The sequence below is a fragment of the Leiobunum rupestre genome, chromosome 11 (genome assembly GCF_980474605.1).
Source record: "Leiobunum rupestre chromosome 11, qqLeiRupe1.1.hap1, whole genome shotgun sequence".
In the NCBI taxonomy this organism is placed as follows: domain Eukaryota; kingdom Metazoa; phylum Arthropoda; class Arachnida; order Opiliones; family Sclerosomatidae; genus Leiobunum; species Leiobunum rupestre.
The window spans coordinates 49,872,672-49,889,061 of record NC_143394.1 but is presented as its reverse complement, the minus strand read 5'-3'; the positions used below and the strand labels follow the sequence as shown (position 1 = coordinate 49,889,061).

Genomic DNA, 16,390 nt, shown 5'->3' with positions numbered 1-16,390 from the left:
TTATAATCTTCCAACAAGCCAAAGGCAGAATAAATAATGTAGTCGAATTATTTTGCGTTATTAATTTTACTGGTTTGGTTTTGTTTCCTAAAATCGATCATTTTTAAGCCTGGTACAATAATTTTATTTTCACGATCTGGCAAACGCTGAAAGCTTTAGCGGTAGAAGTCGGGAAAGTGATATGATAAATACCGTGTTCCCCTCCTTCATGTGGCTTTGCCTTCTACAATGCGCTTTTTGAATATGGCAAAACGAAGAAACCACTCAAAGCCAGCGGGAGCTAAGCAGGGCCGTCTTTAACCTATTGGAGGCCCTGGGCACATTAGGATAATGGGGCCCCTATGACCATGACAAAGCACTATTTTTTTAGAATAGACTAGTATAATATTTCGGTAATAAATATCGGTTATCGTTTGATGATCTGGCAAGAACTAGGGGGCCCCTATCGATCGCGGGGCCCTGGGCACGTGCCCAGAGTGCCCAGTGGGAAAGAGGGGCCTGGAGCTAAGCTTTTACTGGTTTGAGGACCGTATTGTTTTCTGACCAGCGACGACGCTTTTATCTTTTTAAATCTGAAGCGGCTAATTTCTGTGAGGTGAGCGAGCCGCTTCCGTTGTTTTGTATGCGCTTCACTATGTCGTCGATTTTCCTGGGCCTACTTCTTCCATGACTGAACCTTTCCAACGAATTCGGCTGATATTCGTGGGCCTCGTGGCGCCTATTTCTCAGAATTTTGTAACTCCGGAAACCGTTCGCTCGTTCTTTTTCTGCACCGATTTTACAACACACAGCTATTTCGATTTTCTGGTGCTCTAATCACGATATAATATTTAATCATGATTAAATCGGATTTAATCAATATAATTATGATTAAAACTAATTTAATCGATATAATCATGAATAAATCGGATTTAATCATTTGAGGGGTGCGTCGTTGATCAAGGAAGTGACCTGCCCTGGAATAATTATTAGTATAATTAAAATCACCTTTTTATGTCCTCGTGACACATTTGTACTTACACTAAAATGAAAAGTGTTGAAGTGGGCTTTTCCTTTGGGTTTTTCAGTATTTCCTAATATTTTAAGAAAAGAAGGTACCATAAAGCGTTCGCACGTGCATATGTTCTCGGAACTGGACTTTCCGTAATCCGTCAATTGTTCGCACCGAAGAAAGTTATTGATCGCACCCCCTTAGGTGATAGCAAAACCGAAGGCGAACATCTTCGAGGTCCGCCTCCGTTTTTTTGGTCCATCTTTTCACCCTAGCTTCTCCATGCGAACAGGGTATAATATAGCAGTAACAGTGTATTTAATTAGTAAAAAAAAAAAGAATTCCGACTGAGAAAGATTAAGGAGAAATATTTCTTTGTTTAGCTTTACTTCCGACGCCAAACTTTACCCACTAAATTCTAACAGATTTTTACGAAGAGTTTCTGAAAAAAAAACACAATAATTTTTGTAACAACTGACATTTCTTAAGAAAGGCTCTTTGGTAACTTCGGTTCGTTTACATAGGAAACGAAATAATATTATCGCCCTTGGCGAACTTGTTTTAATAGGTATTTCTATTAATAGGTGATTATGAAAAAGAATTACGCGCAGAGGCTCACGGGAGTTGGTTATTTTTTGACAAAGCGTCGGCTGCTTAAATTCGTCTGCACCTACCGAGGCCCGCGGTCGTCCGCGTTTAGTAAAAAGCACTAACCATGGATTGATTGTTTGAAAAGTTAGTATTTTTCTAAAATTATTAAAAATACATAAAGTTAACAAATTTATTATATATTTTTTTTATTTCTTATAGTTCTAGACCAAGTATTGATAAAGAAACAAGCCCAATTTTAATAGAAGACACAAGGTTATATTTACATACATGTTTCCATTATTCCTGAAAATGAATTAAAATCAATTTGGATAGAATTTAAAAATATTTCATTTAATAAATCAATTACCTTAATTTAACGACTTGGCAAACTTCTCTCAAAACGAAAAACGAAAAATCCTTTCGATTGAACAATGAAATTATAGAAATCTCGCTAACCCTTGCCCAACTAGCCAGACGAATTTACAAAAAGGGCCAATTTTGATACTTTCAACTTGGTAGTACTTAACCAAATCACGTGACCACCGATGTCCGACAGAATATTTTGTTTTCTACGTCACTGCGCTCAGGTTTTTTTCTGTATATTATTTTTTGAATTTTTGTTGTTTTTTAGTTGTATTATAAATATAGTGGAGAATAGTTTGAATCTGTTAGTACAGTTTAAAGAAATAATTATTATTCATAGTCTACTGTATCTCATTCTGACTAGATCATGACTAGATGTTGCCTTTTCGATTTACTCCCAAAAACTAGTAGTTTTACCCTACAGTAGCTTTCGATCAAATTTCGTTCGATCAAATGGGACCCGTTCGATCATTTATGAATCGATCAAATAGACTCAAACCGTTTAAACTGATTAACAATGTAACACTAATAAAGTTTTGTAGTATTTTTACCGATAGTTTGCATAAGGTGGATGCAATTCGGTTAATTTAGAATAAAGTTATAAAACCTATAAGTTAAGTTATTTTATAAAACGTATAGTTTAGAACAGAAGACCACTATTTTAGTGTCATCTTATTCTTTTATCCTGTATATGCTACACCAACCTGAACAATACTATTCTCGATATCCCAGAGTAAGCGAAAATATCCATAATTCAGGCATTCAGCTATGTGTATCCTTAAATAAACGTTTTTCTTGAAAAAATATTTCCCTATTTGAATTAATAGTTTAGTATTTTCTAAATATTAACCAAAACAAATAAAGGTGTCTCTGTTTAATTTTCCTTATTTTTCGTAGTCCGCGAGACAAGCACTTGGCACCGAAAGGAAATTTTCGCGCGCCTAGATTTAGGAAGGGGTTAAGATTAGCATTTGGTTTTGCAAAGATAACTGGTGATCGACACGCATCCTTGGTCTTGACTATCGAGTTGATTCCTTCGAGAGTCGAGGCGGGTGGCGGGCGGAAAAAATATGCGAGAGAAGTTTTACGGGGGCGATGGAAATAACAGGTATACAAACAGGTAGCACGCAAAGGAGGCCAATGTGACTTCGCTCAAACGCAACCCTGCACTTGAAAAGTACCGTTGTTTCTTTTTTTAAAAGACGCGTCCTCGAAAATCAAATATTCCTGCCCCCCCCCCCCCCCTTCTACTTGAACTTCTTTTGCCATTTTCCAAGTAGAATGAGTTCGGGGAACTTTTGAAACCCCGTTAGTTCTTCGCAGTCCACGTAACGGGCCGTTCTTTCCGAAATTGATCATTTTAGCATGGGCGTTAAATATCGCAAAATGAACGTGTTATTGTTGTTATTAGTAGTCTTTTGGGCTCCGATTAGTCAAGGCGATGGTAAGAAAATATTCGTGGAAGCGACGGGATCCGGGTTCTTTTCCGCGGCTAAAATTAGCGTCGAGGAATCGGACATCGCGGCTTTACTAAATTGGGAACGCGTCGGACCGCGAATGGAATCGATGGTGGACAAAGTCTTGGACAGTGTGTGGCCTAGTTTTAACAATACCGCTAGGAAGATAAACCTAAGTTCGAAATGCAAATATTCGGTTGATAAGCTACTGCGCGATTTGAAAGATTTGAGGATGTGGGCGATAAAAAGTACGTATTTTTAAAGTGATACTCGTCCGATTACGACGCTATAATGAACACTTGCGGATTAGTGGTAGATTCCAGCGGATTTCATACTGGTGGACGGTTCTTCGACAACTGGTCCTCGTACGGCGATTACGATCAATGTTTGGAGCTACAAATACCGGAAGGTGGTAAAGGGAATACGTCCATCCAAGGTCAGTACTGTTTCGTGGATTTCCAACCGCCATTACCACCGAAATGGAGCACTTACCTGAGACCAAAAACTATTCCCGCTTTGGATTTACTGCAATCCAAATACGAAGCGAGTATTTTACATATAAAAAGGCCGTTCAGACTATACAATTTTTAAAGCCAATTATTTTGTCCAACTAACTAGCAGAGATTTAAGCAGCGTGAACAGTAAACATTGGTACACTTTTTGATAGATCCATACCCCACTTTTTTCGGTTAGGTGGACAATTTGTTTGAGATATACAACTATTTGAAATTCAACCAATAAAATTAAGTTATTCCGTAACGTCACTGATGTGGGAACTTTAACCCGTCGATTGCTTACTATATTATAATCAAAAATGCGCATAATCCCATTGGAGGAACCAGGGGCGTAGGAACGTTCTAGAAGTTGGAGGGGGCAAAGATAAACGAAAAGGGGTCTGGAGAATGGTTTTTAATTTTTAATGGAGTGTAGCTAATCCGAATGCATGTGTACTTGTTACTACTATGTAAATTGGCGGGAAAAGACTGAAATTTAAACACAGTTGAGGTTCTATAAACTGTATATGCTTTTAAAACGATAATTTGAGCCTTTTGAATATTTCAACTGACCAAAGGTTGAAGGGGGCAATAACATTAGTTGCCCCTCCCAGCAAAATTCTTGGGAGGGGCATTGCCCCCCTGCCCCTCCCGGTTCCTACGCCGCTGGGAGGAACCTAAATCGTTAGCCTCCGAGTGAACAATTGTCGTGCTATAGACGCTTAAATAAAAACTGTTTAGCGATTTGCCTAGAAGTAGTAATACAGAGAGCTTATTTTAAAGCGCGTGCTGCTTAATATTTCAATACTAGGTGGTTTTTTATCGACTGTCCTAGGACAAAAAGTGTAAACTTTTTACCCTAAAACGTTTTATTCGCCGGTTCTCGGGGTAAAATTTACCCTGTCCAGAGCTCTAAGGTTACACTTTTTACTCCTCCTCTAAAAGAAGTGTAGAGGGAGTAATCTAGCTTATATAGAAAATTCGTCTGTTTAATTTTCGTTTCGCGAAAACATGGTGTGTTTTGAATAATAACGAAAATCCAATTGTTAAATGCTTTTTAATGACTTTAAAAGTCGCTTGATGACTCAGGCCTAAGGTGGTGCATTGGTTATTAGCCTAGCTGATTATTATTATTATTAAATAAATGAGAAAAATGAGCCACATATTGATGACCTCACCACCGGCCACCATCCTAAAACAAAACTACGGCTGCCACGGCAAATAAATAACCTTTAACTTTTAACTACTCCCTTCTTGCTCCAACTCGTTTTTTTCGTCAAGATAGAATTGGAGTAAAATAACGTCATAGGGCTACACTTTTTAACCTGCTCAAAAAACCCAGAACAGGCGGAAAAAACCACCTATAGAATGTTCATTCAATTTCGCACGCGCCTCCTGAAAGAATAACAATGCACGCGCTATCAACTTTATAGCCTTAGAAATAAAACTAACTTAAAAAGCGGACTAATTTATTCAGTGACTCGCGCATGCGTGTGGCCGAGAAGAGAAAAAGAGAGCGGCATTTATTGAAGCGCCTATTGCGACCTAGAAAAATTAAGTATAAACACATTGTTTGGTGGAAAAGTGTAAACAGCGTAGGCTAACCAATAGGCCTTTCTATATAAAATAACATTGGCCTTTTAGTTTAGATGTATCGGGCGCATCACTCGTGACGTAGAAGTAACGTTTCACTATGATAGCCAATTAAAATTCGACGAGTTTTAATGTTTGGAATTTAAAAATCATTGCGCAATACCGAGGCCTAGCACAAATACAGGTCCCAAAGGCGGGGAATTCATTTCCTCACCTTAAAATTTTCGTCGATTTTAAAAGTAGATTACAAGCGAAATAATTAAGGGAAAATTATGAAAGTAGTCTTAAATAAAACCTGAAAACTTACTAAAAATCATATGAAAAATTCCAAGTTGAGTACAAACACTAAAATTATTAAAATGTCTCCGAATTGCAACACAGTTAGGAAAACAAATTCCCGTAGGAAAAGCATTAGGGAGAAAAAACAATTTTAACGAAAATTCGTCCGCTTAGACTCAGTTCGTGTCTCCGCCGTTCGGCAGAGCCACTTGATTTTTGAACCCCTCCTCTTCTATGGTCCAGGAGATGTCCGTATCAGTCACGTGCTTCCTCCATGATCTAACCTTCAAAACGAAACTGAACTCCTACGTATCTCGTGACGAAGGCGATACATTCAAACAAGTTCGGCAGCGTGATGACTTTATAGAAAGGCTTATTAACTATGAACAACTAATTTGGCACTTATAAAATTGCATAGTCTGAACGGTACTTAAGTTTAACAGACAATTTTAACGCAAAGTATTTATAGTTCGTACAAGAGCTTCAGTCTTACGGATGGGAGTTTTACAATCGCGGGTTTCGATTCGGTATTTGCGTACCATCCTCGTGTCGTCCAGATGAAATAGAACGGATAGCCAATACAGGTAATTCACCTGTTCTAGTTGAGTTACGCGCTTTTGCGAAATAGCCTTAAATTATTTTCGTTGTCGTAGTGGCGAACCACATTGGATTCCAAGCTAATGTACAATCTTGCGAGATTTCTCAGCCTAAGACATTTGAAGGATATCACGTGGCCATCATGTACGTTCAGAATCAGTCACCCTATCCTGCAAGCTTGAAACTTGTACCTTCGTAGCAGGGCCGGACTTAGAGATCCTGGGCCCATAGGCAGATAAGAAGTCTGGGCCCCCTTTTCACACGCTGCATTAACACTTATCCCTGGAACTAGGCTGTGCCTGAATTTCCCTGATTCAGCGTAGAAGTCTGAGCTCTACGGTTATATTACTAAATAAAAGCTCTTAACAATGGTCGACTAAATACGCGATAATTATGCAACATCGAGATTTAAGGCTGCGTCCGTAAACTGCCAGGCAGACATTTTGGTAATTTTTAAACAAAATCTTCGACCTAGGAATTTCTCCAATATAAATTACGATTTATATTATAGATTTATGCCTTCGAATACAGTAATTACGGTGACTGGAGGGCCCCTTCCATTCCAAGGATGGGCCCCTAGGCCACGGCCTAGGTTGGCCTATGCAGAAATACGGCACTGCTTCGTAGGCAGTCGTTTATTTTACAAAATACATTTCGTAGCATAAGTAACGTAACAATTATTAGTCTGACACTTCATATTTTTTATTCAGCAAATTTCCTTACCGAACCTTTTTTCGACACTGACAGTCTCGCACCAGCTCCCACTTGGACTTGCAACCGAATTTAGAAGTATCGTCCTTGATAGTTGTATATTTAGACACTAGGTGGCTCTTTGCTGAACTATACCTGCGCTATAACTTTGAAAATCAGTACGGTGATGATTTTTGCTAATTGTAATACTTAATTACGGCGAGGGGGTAGCCACTTCGAAAATAATAGTCCTTTAAATAAAATATCATACATAGCCGATCATAGAGTTTGTGCTGCTGCGACTGGTCATATAACTGGCTTGTCTATGGTTTCTCTTTATACTGCCAAAGCTGAGAATTTTCTATGCATAGATCTGGGAGCATTTTTCCACAGGGGGCAAGACAGTCAGAGAGGGGTTTATTTAACCGCCTATTGTACACCAGATTTCTGATTTCCAAATATTTCCGAATTTTCTTAAATACTTCCGATATTTCTTAAATACTTCCGATATTTCTTAAATACTTCCGATATTTCTTAAATACTTCCGATATTTCTTAAATACTTCCGATATTTCTAAAATATTTCCGATATTTCTTAAATATTTCCGACATTTAAATATTTATCTAGATTTCCAGAAATATCGAAAATATTTCTATTTAATTCTCTAGATTTCCAATATTTATCCTGGATTTCTAATATTTCTCTAGATTTCCAATATTTATCCTGGATTTCTAATATTTCTCTAGATTTCCAATATTTATCCTGGATTTCTAATATTTCTCTAGATTTCCAATATTTATCCTGGATTTCTAATATTTCTCTAGATTTCCAATATTTATCCTGGATTTCTAATATTTCTCTAGATTTCCAATATTTATCCTGGATTTCTAATATTTCTCTAGATTTCCAATATGTATCCTGGATTTCTAATATTTCTTAAAAAAAAGTTATTTCTTGTGGATTTCTAGAATTAGTAAATAAATTTTTCGATTTCTCACTGTTGGTACATCAGATTTCTTAAGTGGCTACCCCCTCGATTTACGCATCTAGTGACATCGGGAAATACAGTTTATGATTAAGTTAAATATAACTACGCTGTTTAATTTATAAATTTTACATCGTTTGTCAAATAAATTTGCGTGGATAATGATAACGCGTGCACATCAGTAGTTTGTGTGGTAAATCGCTCCCATTGGATACGGTCTTGAGCCCACGAAGGTACCGGTTTCATTTATAGACCCTTCTCTGCAAAGGATATATTATTTATTTCTGGTTTTATGTAACCAAATCATTTATAACTGTATATAAAAATCAACGTAATATTACTTCGTAGGATAATTCTAAGCATGGTCGTGTTGACCGGAATACTGTGTAGTTTTATGGAGACTGAGGTCGCTGATACCAACCTGACTGACGGGGGCGTTGTTAAGAAAGCGGAACAAAGTAAAATTAACATTTAAACCAGATTAATTCATTTAGTTAGGAATATTAATCTAGAGATCCAATCAAATCTGCTCCCCGAGAAACAAGTTTTTGAAAATTATGAATGTGCCGTCTCCTCTAAAATGACGAGGAAACGTTATCATATGACCCGTGGCGCCATCCATTATTTTTGTAAAAAATCTTTTTGCCGGAAAACGCGTCTTATTTGAACGAACCATTGAGAGATAGACGGCGCCACGGGTAGAATGATAAAGTTTTCTCGTCATTTGGGAGCAGACGGCAGTATTCTTACTTTTTAAAAACCTGTTTCGCGAAATACTGAAATCCGACGATTTGATTGGACATCTAGATTAATATTCCAACTCAATGGATTAATCTTGATGATAGATTCGATTAAAAGGTTTTTTGTTTAACGTTACGCTTCTCAGGTCTTCCATCACGAATCATCGCAGCCTTGTCAGCCTATCGCAACACGTCGAAAGCATTAACCGTTGTAGAAATACCAGACACATCAACCGCTTTCATAAACGGAGTAAAATGCATTACCATGTTTTGGGTCATCGCCATTCATATGCTCATTGTGGCCTTTCAAGCAAAAATAATGCGTAACTCTCTTTAAATATGTTAAATAATTTAGATTGCTCTTCCAAAAATATGTGGTGATTTTAATTAGGTGGACATGGTAAGCTAAGGGAACGAAACGCTAGCTTTTACATTCAGATTTTCATCAATGGTCAAGTTACGGTGGACATTTTCTTCTTTTTGACGTAATTATTAAAATTAATTAATTTAATATAATTAATTAAATAAATATAGTTAATTTACGTAATTATTATAATTAATTAATTTAATATAATTAATTAAATAAATATAGTTAATTTACGTAATTATTATAATTAATTAATTTAATATAATTAATTAAATAAATATAGTTAATTTACGTAATTATTATAATTAATTAATTTAATATCATTAATTAAATAAATATAGTTAATTTACGTAATTATTATAATTAATTAATTTAATATCATTAATTAAATAAATATAGTTAATTTACGTAATTATTATAATTAATTAATTTAATATCATTAATTAAATAAATATAGTTAATTTACGTAATTATTATAATTAATTAATTTAATATCATTAATTAAATAAATATAGTTAATTAACTAAATAAATAAATATACTTAATTAACTAAATAAATAAATATACCTAATTAACTAAATAAATAAATATACTTAATTAACTAAATAAATAAATATACTTAATTAACTAAATAAATAAATATACCTAATTAACTAAATAAATAAATATACTTAATTAACTAAATAAATAAATATACTTAATTAACTAAATAAATAAATATACCTAATTAACTAAATAAATATACTTAATTAACTAAATAAATAAATATACTTAATTAACTAAATAAATAAATAAATATAAATATAAATTTTAACAGGGGAAACATGGATGTAGAATAGTAATTGTTTTATTTCTCTCTTCACTTTTAAAATAAATAAAAGTCAATTAAAAAATAAAAATTCCAACTATAGCTTTCGACCCGTGAGTCTGTCTTCAAAGTGAGAAATAAAAAATTACTATTCTACATCCATGTGTTTCCTCCGTTAAAATTGGTATTTATATTTATCTCCATGGATCATATTAAGTGTTTTAATATTTAAATAAATATACTTAATTAAATAAATAAATAAATATACTTAATTATAACTAAATAAATAAATATACTTAATTATAACTAAATAAATAAATATACTTAATTAAATAAATAAATAAATATACTTAATTATAACTAAATAAATAAATATACTTAATTATAATTAAATAAATAAATATACTTAATTATAACTAAATAAATAAATATACTTAATTATAACTAAATAAAAAAATATACTTAATTATAACTAAATAAATAAATATACTTAATTATAACTAAATAAATAAATATACTTAATTATAACTAAATAAATAAATATACTTAATTATAACTAAATAAATAAATATACTTAATTATAACTAAATAAATAAATATACTTAAACAACTAAATAAATATATTTAAATAACTAAATAAATAAATATACTTAATTATAACTAAATAAATAAATATACTTAAATAACTAAATAAATATACTTAAATAACTAAATAAATATACTTAAATAACTAAATAAATATACTTAAATAACTAAATAAATATACTTAAATAACTAAATAAATATACTTAATTAACTAAATAATATACTTAATTAACTAAATAATATACTTAATTAACTAAATAAATATACTTAATTAACTAAATAATTATTGAATTAAATATAATGAGGTAGAGTTTTAGTCCGACCATGAGCTAATTAATTGTTAATTAGTCCATGGTCCGACTTTGCTGAAAATGGCGTCACACAACACTTGGTCCTTTCCCCGCGTTTATTTAATAACGGTGCGAGATGCGTAACTGCGTGTACGTTCCAATTAACACGTGCCACGGAGCATGCGTCAAAGAAAGAAATAGAAGAGTCAAACCTCCCAAGTGTTGTGTGGCGCCATCTTCAGCAAAGTTGAAGTACGAAACTTCCACAATAATGAAATATATTTGAAAAATAATTATTTTAGGGGTTTCTTGCTAACATATATTAAATTTCGACACGGCAAAGAGGCGAAACTTGGCGGTATATTTTCGGAGATCATCAAACCTACGTTACGACGCGCTTGGAGGTAAGACCAATTGTTAAATTTGGTGGTGCAGAAGGTAACGTCGACTATAAAACCTTAGAATTTTGCCCATGACCTTACTGGTGATCGCCTTGACGATGGTACTACCATTGTTCGGATCTGGTCCAAATTGGAATTTGATGATCAACAAGACGGCGGAACAATGTCTGAATAATTGGTGGACCATTTTGTACTTCGGTAGCAACTTCATACCATTCGACAAAGCTGTAAGTCATCAGGTCAATAATTACGTTCAATAAGTGAATCAGTCAGAGAGCTTTGTCTGAAGTCAACCAAAAATGAGTGTCCATTCTAAAAATGGCTCTTGCCAAACTAATTACGCTCGAATTGTAAGCTCCTTCCACCTGAAAATATCAAATCTGCCCACAGTATCTAAAACTGAAGTATTCCAAATCGAACCCTAACAATTTGAGCAAGAATTCACTAACTAGCGCTAGAAATATCTAAAGCCATATTCCCTTTAAGTAGAAATAAATAAATTCTTGACGGAACTGATACACTTATCTGGACATAATTATAAATTTTTCATAGAATAATTAGTACGATGTTCTACCAAACAGTGCAGTATTCAGTCTTGGTACGTTTGCGTCGATGTTCAACTCTACTTGGTCTTCGCCCTTTTCGCCTACTGCTATAACAGGTAATTGTAGCCTAAAATTACTCCAATTTAAATTCTAATACGCGTAATTTCAATTTGCAGAAATCGCAAAGTAGCTTTCGGTTCTCTAATCGCGACTGGAGTCGCGTCGACGATCTGGACGACGTGGGAAACGTTCTTTTACGGAGACCCACCGACGCTGATCCAATACAACTACGATATCGAGTATATTTATGGGGATGGGGGGATTTTGGGGTGTGAAAGAAACGTCTTTGACTTTTGCCACCGCAGGAAGGTAAACGAATACTTGGCCCGAGCTCATCAGTCACCGGAATGGCACGTCGGCGTCTACAGCGCCGGACTGGCCTTGGGAAGCTACTTGGCCCAGCAGCAACCTTGCCGCGTTAGTCGGGTATATATTTAACCCCGAATGTTTCAACTTTCAGTTCACCCTTGAAATGTACGATTTTGTTTTAAAGGGCAAACGCGTATTGGGGTCCTTGATATCGGCGCTCATGATGTGTTTTGTGATGTTCTCGTCCGTGCGTTGGAATCGGGGTATCAATCCCGGTCAATTCGAAACTCTTCTGTACGTGGCCCTCTGCAAACCCTTCATCGCCATCGCCCTGTCTTGGATGACTTTCCTTTGCGTCACCGGAAACGGAGGTAAATTATATCAATAAAATTGCCGGGGAATCTCAATGGTCTTGAAACACACCAGGGTGACGTTTTTCTTTACAACCTTTCGTGCCACCGGAAATAAAACTAAACCACGGTGCCCTACCATCGTCTCAACATGGTCATTCTTTTTAAGCAAAGATAATATAGAACTCCGTAACCTAGATTCGAATTCAGATAGCTTTTCGATTGAGGGTTTTGTCGGGCTCCGCCGGTTGCTTTTGGGCGCTATCTATAGTTGGTTACTATCAGGGCCGTGCAGAGGTAACCTGGGGCCCGGGGAAAACTTACTCGCGGGCCCCTTCGATTTGAACCCCCCCTTGAGCCCTGAAACCTTCTCCCAAGTTATCTTGATTTGCACCCCCCTTGAGCTTCTTCGATGAGCCCTACAATTACGGGGCCCCCCTCGTGGGCCCTTTTCACCTGGGCCCCGGGGATTTTGCCCCCCTGCCCCCCCTCTGCACGGCCCTGGTTACTATGGTAACTGTGGAGCTAATGTTTTCCGGCAAGAAGTGGGTAAACTCTATTGACTACGCGGTGATTTCGAACAGCGACGGCCCTAGGGCGGTGTGAACGGTTCGACCGCACCGGGCGCCGTCATAAGGGGGGCGCCGAAAATGCAACAATAGATTGGGACCAATAACTTGTGACTTGGAATGCTTATTGTTGGGGCGCCACAATGAGATCTTGATCCACCTCAAAAACTTGCTAGGGCCGCTACTGATTTCGAATCTAGGATACGAGCTGTCTATATTATCTAAATATATAAATAAACACATTCTTATTGGAAATTAATACATTCACGCGATTCCTCAACTGCAAGTAGTAGTTGTGGCTTAATTAAAATCGTCATTCCCAAATGTGCAATCTAGTTTGCAGTGCCGGATTAAGGATTAGGCCTACTAGGCACTGGCCTATGGGCCCCCACCAACAGAAGGCCCCCACCACTGATGAAATTAATGAATTTTTCATTGATTCGGTTTAAGATAAAAACATATCAGGCTTGTTGCTTTATTATTTGAAAATTCATTATAAACTCAGCTTCGGGACACGTGAGTTTTGCGATTTTACGCTTTCCTTACATAGTCCCCCACAAAAATCTGCCGAGGGCCCCACCTTCAGTAAGCATTAATATGTACAAAGGTTTTTAAGAGCGTAATGAAAAATACATTATTACACGTGCTAGTGGAAACTAAGCCTTAAGCGGTAGGAATAAACGCTCCTTCAGAGTTGTTTGACTTTTAGGGTTGCAGGTCTGAATGAATACTACTTTTTGGTGAAAATGATGTTGACAACAAATTTTTGCAAAAGTGACATGATTATCAATCTTATCTTAATTTTGGGGAGTTTAAAAAAATCCTAAAAACAAGATATTCTTCTCACTTTTGGGGAGATTGTGTGTATTCAAATGTCCGTGACATTTTGTTTTTGAGCATGGTGCGTGCTTAAAAAGAATTTAACTAGTCAGCGTAAAAATGGGGGCTGACAAAAGGGGTTAAACAACGGGTCTGAGAGCGGGATAATCTGGGACTATGACGTCATCACGCCTCTTCACGATCACATGATGTCGACCCCCGTTTTGTCATCCCCCATTATCCGGCTAGCATTATGGTGACGCGTTAAGGTTAAAATTCCCTTAACTTATCTCCATGTTTTAAAATGCAGTATAGTTTTAAGCCTTGGTCTGTGAATGTAATAGTAACAAAATGTGTCTTTAGGGTTCGTCAACGAAATTCTCTCTTGGAAGGGTTTCGAATGGTTCTCCAAATTCACGTTTCTGGTCTACTTAATCAACCTGCCCGTCATTTTTTACTATTTCGCGAAGACGGGAGGCCTCATCGATTCCTACGACAGCGCCCTGGTAAGTTTGGTCACATTCCGTATGTAACATAATCACTTATAAGTAGGCCTCTATATAACCATAGAAATTATAGAGAGGAACGGAAAGTCGGTCGCATTTCCGACTTCAAGTAGATTAGGCCTACTCTTTTCCGGTTACAGTTTGTGACGTAACACGGTCATTTCTTCCGTTGTCTGCTACAACTTCCCATAGATCAAGCTCGGTTAAAAAAAAGAAATTATCGATTAATATTATACTTTTAATTTGTTCCAATCGACGATAAATAATTTATAGACGAGTCTAGTTTCTCAGAATTAAAAATGGCTGAGCTTCTGAGTTAGAATTCTACAAACTAGACGCACCCAATCACATGGAATATGCAATAGACGCTTCAATCAATCATCCTCCCAGGAAATCGCCAAGAAGTAATATTTCCTAGAGCCAGGACCTGCAAGTCACTGTTTAAACTATAGATATTCATAGCCAGAGGAATTCACCAACTTTCGTTTCTCATCAGACGCGCTTTTCGTTCCGGAGTTGGAAGTGACGTAATTTACAAAATTTCATTAAAGAAAATACATTTGTGGCATATTTATGAGTGATTATGTTACGTATGATTATGCTCGTTTCATTTTGCTTTAAGTCGCGTTAAAAGATTTAATCTCTTGTAGGTGGGCTTGGCGATTCAATTCGCCGTCGTAAGTGGAGTATTGGCGTTTTGGCTACACGTATTTTTCGAAAGTCCTTTGGTGGAGCTCGAAAAGGCGCTGTTTCCACGCCGGGAGACAAAGGCAGCCAACTCCATCTCGACGCTAGCAGCCGCCGACGTCGACAAAGCTGAGAATAAGAGGAAATTAGTCGCGGAAAACTCCCCTTGGAAAGACGCCATCGACCACCCGCCGAAAAAAATAACCACGGTATCGCGATTCTCCTAAAAAAATGCTCGTCTGAAATAAACTAAAACAGAACAGTTCCTAACTCGTACCTCCCCCCTCCCTGTCTTCAATAATATCATTTACGATATCAGCGGATGAAAAGGGCATTCCAACTAAATCCCGCGTTAAGACGCGGTAAAGGCTACTTAAAATCTGGTCGCTAGAAGGCGCGCTAAAAGTAATGTTTCGGGATAGCGCACCTGGGAAAGACCCCTCGCGGCTGAGGTCCCCCTTTTTTCGCGGTTTCTAGCATTTCGGGGCGCAAACTCGCATTCGGCTTAGGTGTTTCTGTTCCGTCTGGCATCTTTTCGGGGTTGGCAGGAAAAACGCTCGGTTTCGCTTTAAATCGAAGGCATCAATCACTTGGACTTTTATTGGCTCGAGGAGAGATGGACCCGCGAAAAAGTTTAGGGTTTTGGCGGGGCCAAAGGTAAACAAGGAGGTCCACCCTCGGCATTTTCTCTACCCACCATTTGGCCCCGTTCGCATTGCTTTTTCGTGACCTTTTCTCGACCTTCCATCCGTCGTTGCCACTACTCCGATCCAATTTTCTCGTCCCCCCTGAAGCTTAGCTTTAATTTATATTCATAGCATTAGCCCTCTCCCCGGATCCGTAATAGAATACTGATAAGTTGGTTTACGAGGTGTCGAGACGCTGGCCTTAACCCTTAGCTCGCTTTTTCCCGCTCTAAAGGCCCACTTATATTTTTAAAGAACTTTCCCTTCTAGTAAGATTATGGAACTAATAAAAATTCGGTCCTATTCCGCGTCTATTGAGGTTTAATCCTTACGCTATAAGATAACGCGTCCTTTCTGGAGTGTTTTAATGGATAGTAGGATTAAAGAATGTCCTTAATAGTATCTAATTAGGCGATTTTCCATCATGGGCCGTCGAAAACGCGTCTCTCGCGCGGGTGGGTAAACACCGCTAGGAGGGCACGCGTTCGGAGCTTAATCAAGCGGAGATGATACTGCCGCTCGTAGAAATGTAAACATAGATATCCCGACCCTTCATCCACTTTCGACCCTCGTTTTCAAATATATCCGCTTCGCAAAACCCCTCCTTTTTGCGTTGTGTAAATTTAGC

The 16,390-nt window shown here is 36.9% G+C and overlaps 1 protein-coding gene across 2 annotated transcripts; it reads left to right on the top strand.

Annotated features, from left to right (window-relative positions):
* The first annotated feature begins 3,198 nt into the window (after positions 1–3,198).
* Positions 3,199–16,388, top strand: LOC149923161 (nose resistant to fluoxetine protein 6-like). Of its 2 annotated transcripts, none has more exons than XM_090162970.1 (15): positions 3,199–3,650; positions 3,713–3,945; positions 6,238–6,352; positions 6,422–6,509; positions 8,389–8,498; positions 8,927–9,103; positions 9,172–9,265; positions 11,133–11,234; positions 11,293–11,458; positions 11,813–11,892; positions 11,953–12,075; positions 12,142–12,262; positions 12,330–12,516; positions 14,247–14,389; positions 15,040–16,388. In XM_090162970.1, exons 1-15 carry the CDS (start codon positions 3,311–3,313, stop codon positions 15,301–15,303), a joined length of 2,343 nt encoding a protein of 780 aa, XP_090019096.1. In that variant the 5' UTR covers positions 3,199–3,310; the 3' UTR covers positions 15,304–16,388. The 2 variants fall into 2 exon arrangements, with proteins under 2 accessions (XP_090019096.1, XP_090019097.1); XM_090162971.1 differs by lacking the exon at positions 15,040–16,388 and adding an exon at positions 14,663–14,696.
* The last annotated feature ends 2 nt before the right edge of the window (positions 16,389–16,390 follow it).

Coding starts and splice junctions, on each gene's coding strand:
- LOC149923161 (XM_090162970.1), top strand. CDS start 3,311: ATGGGCGTTAAATATCGCAAAATGAACGTGTTATTGTTGTTATTAGTA. Junction 6,353..6,421: donor AGAACGGATAGCCAATACAG/GTAATTCACCTG, acceptor TCGTTGTCGTAG/TGGCGAACCACATTGGATTC. Junction 6,510..8,388: donor GGATATCACGTGGCCATCAT/GTACGTTCAGAA, acceptor ATTACTTCGTAG/GATAATTCTAAGCATGGTCG.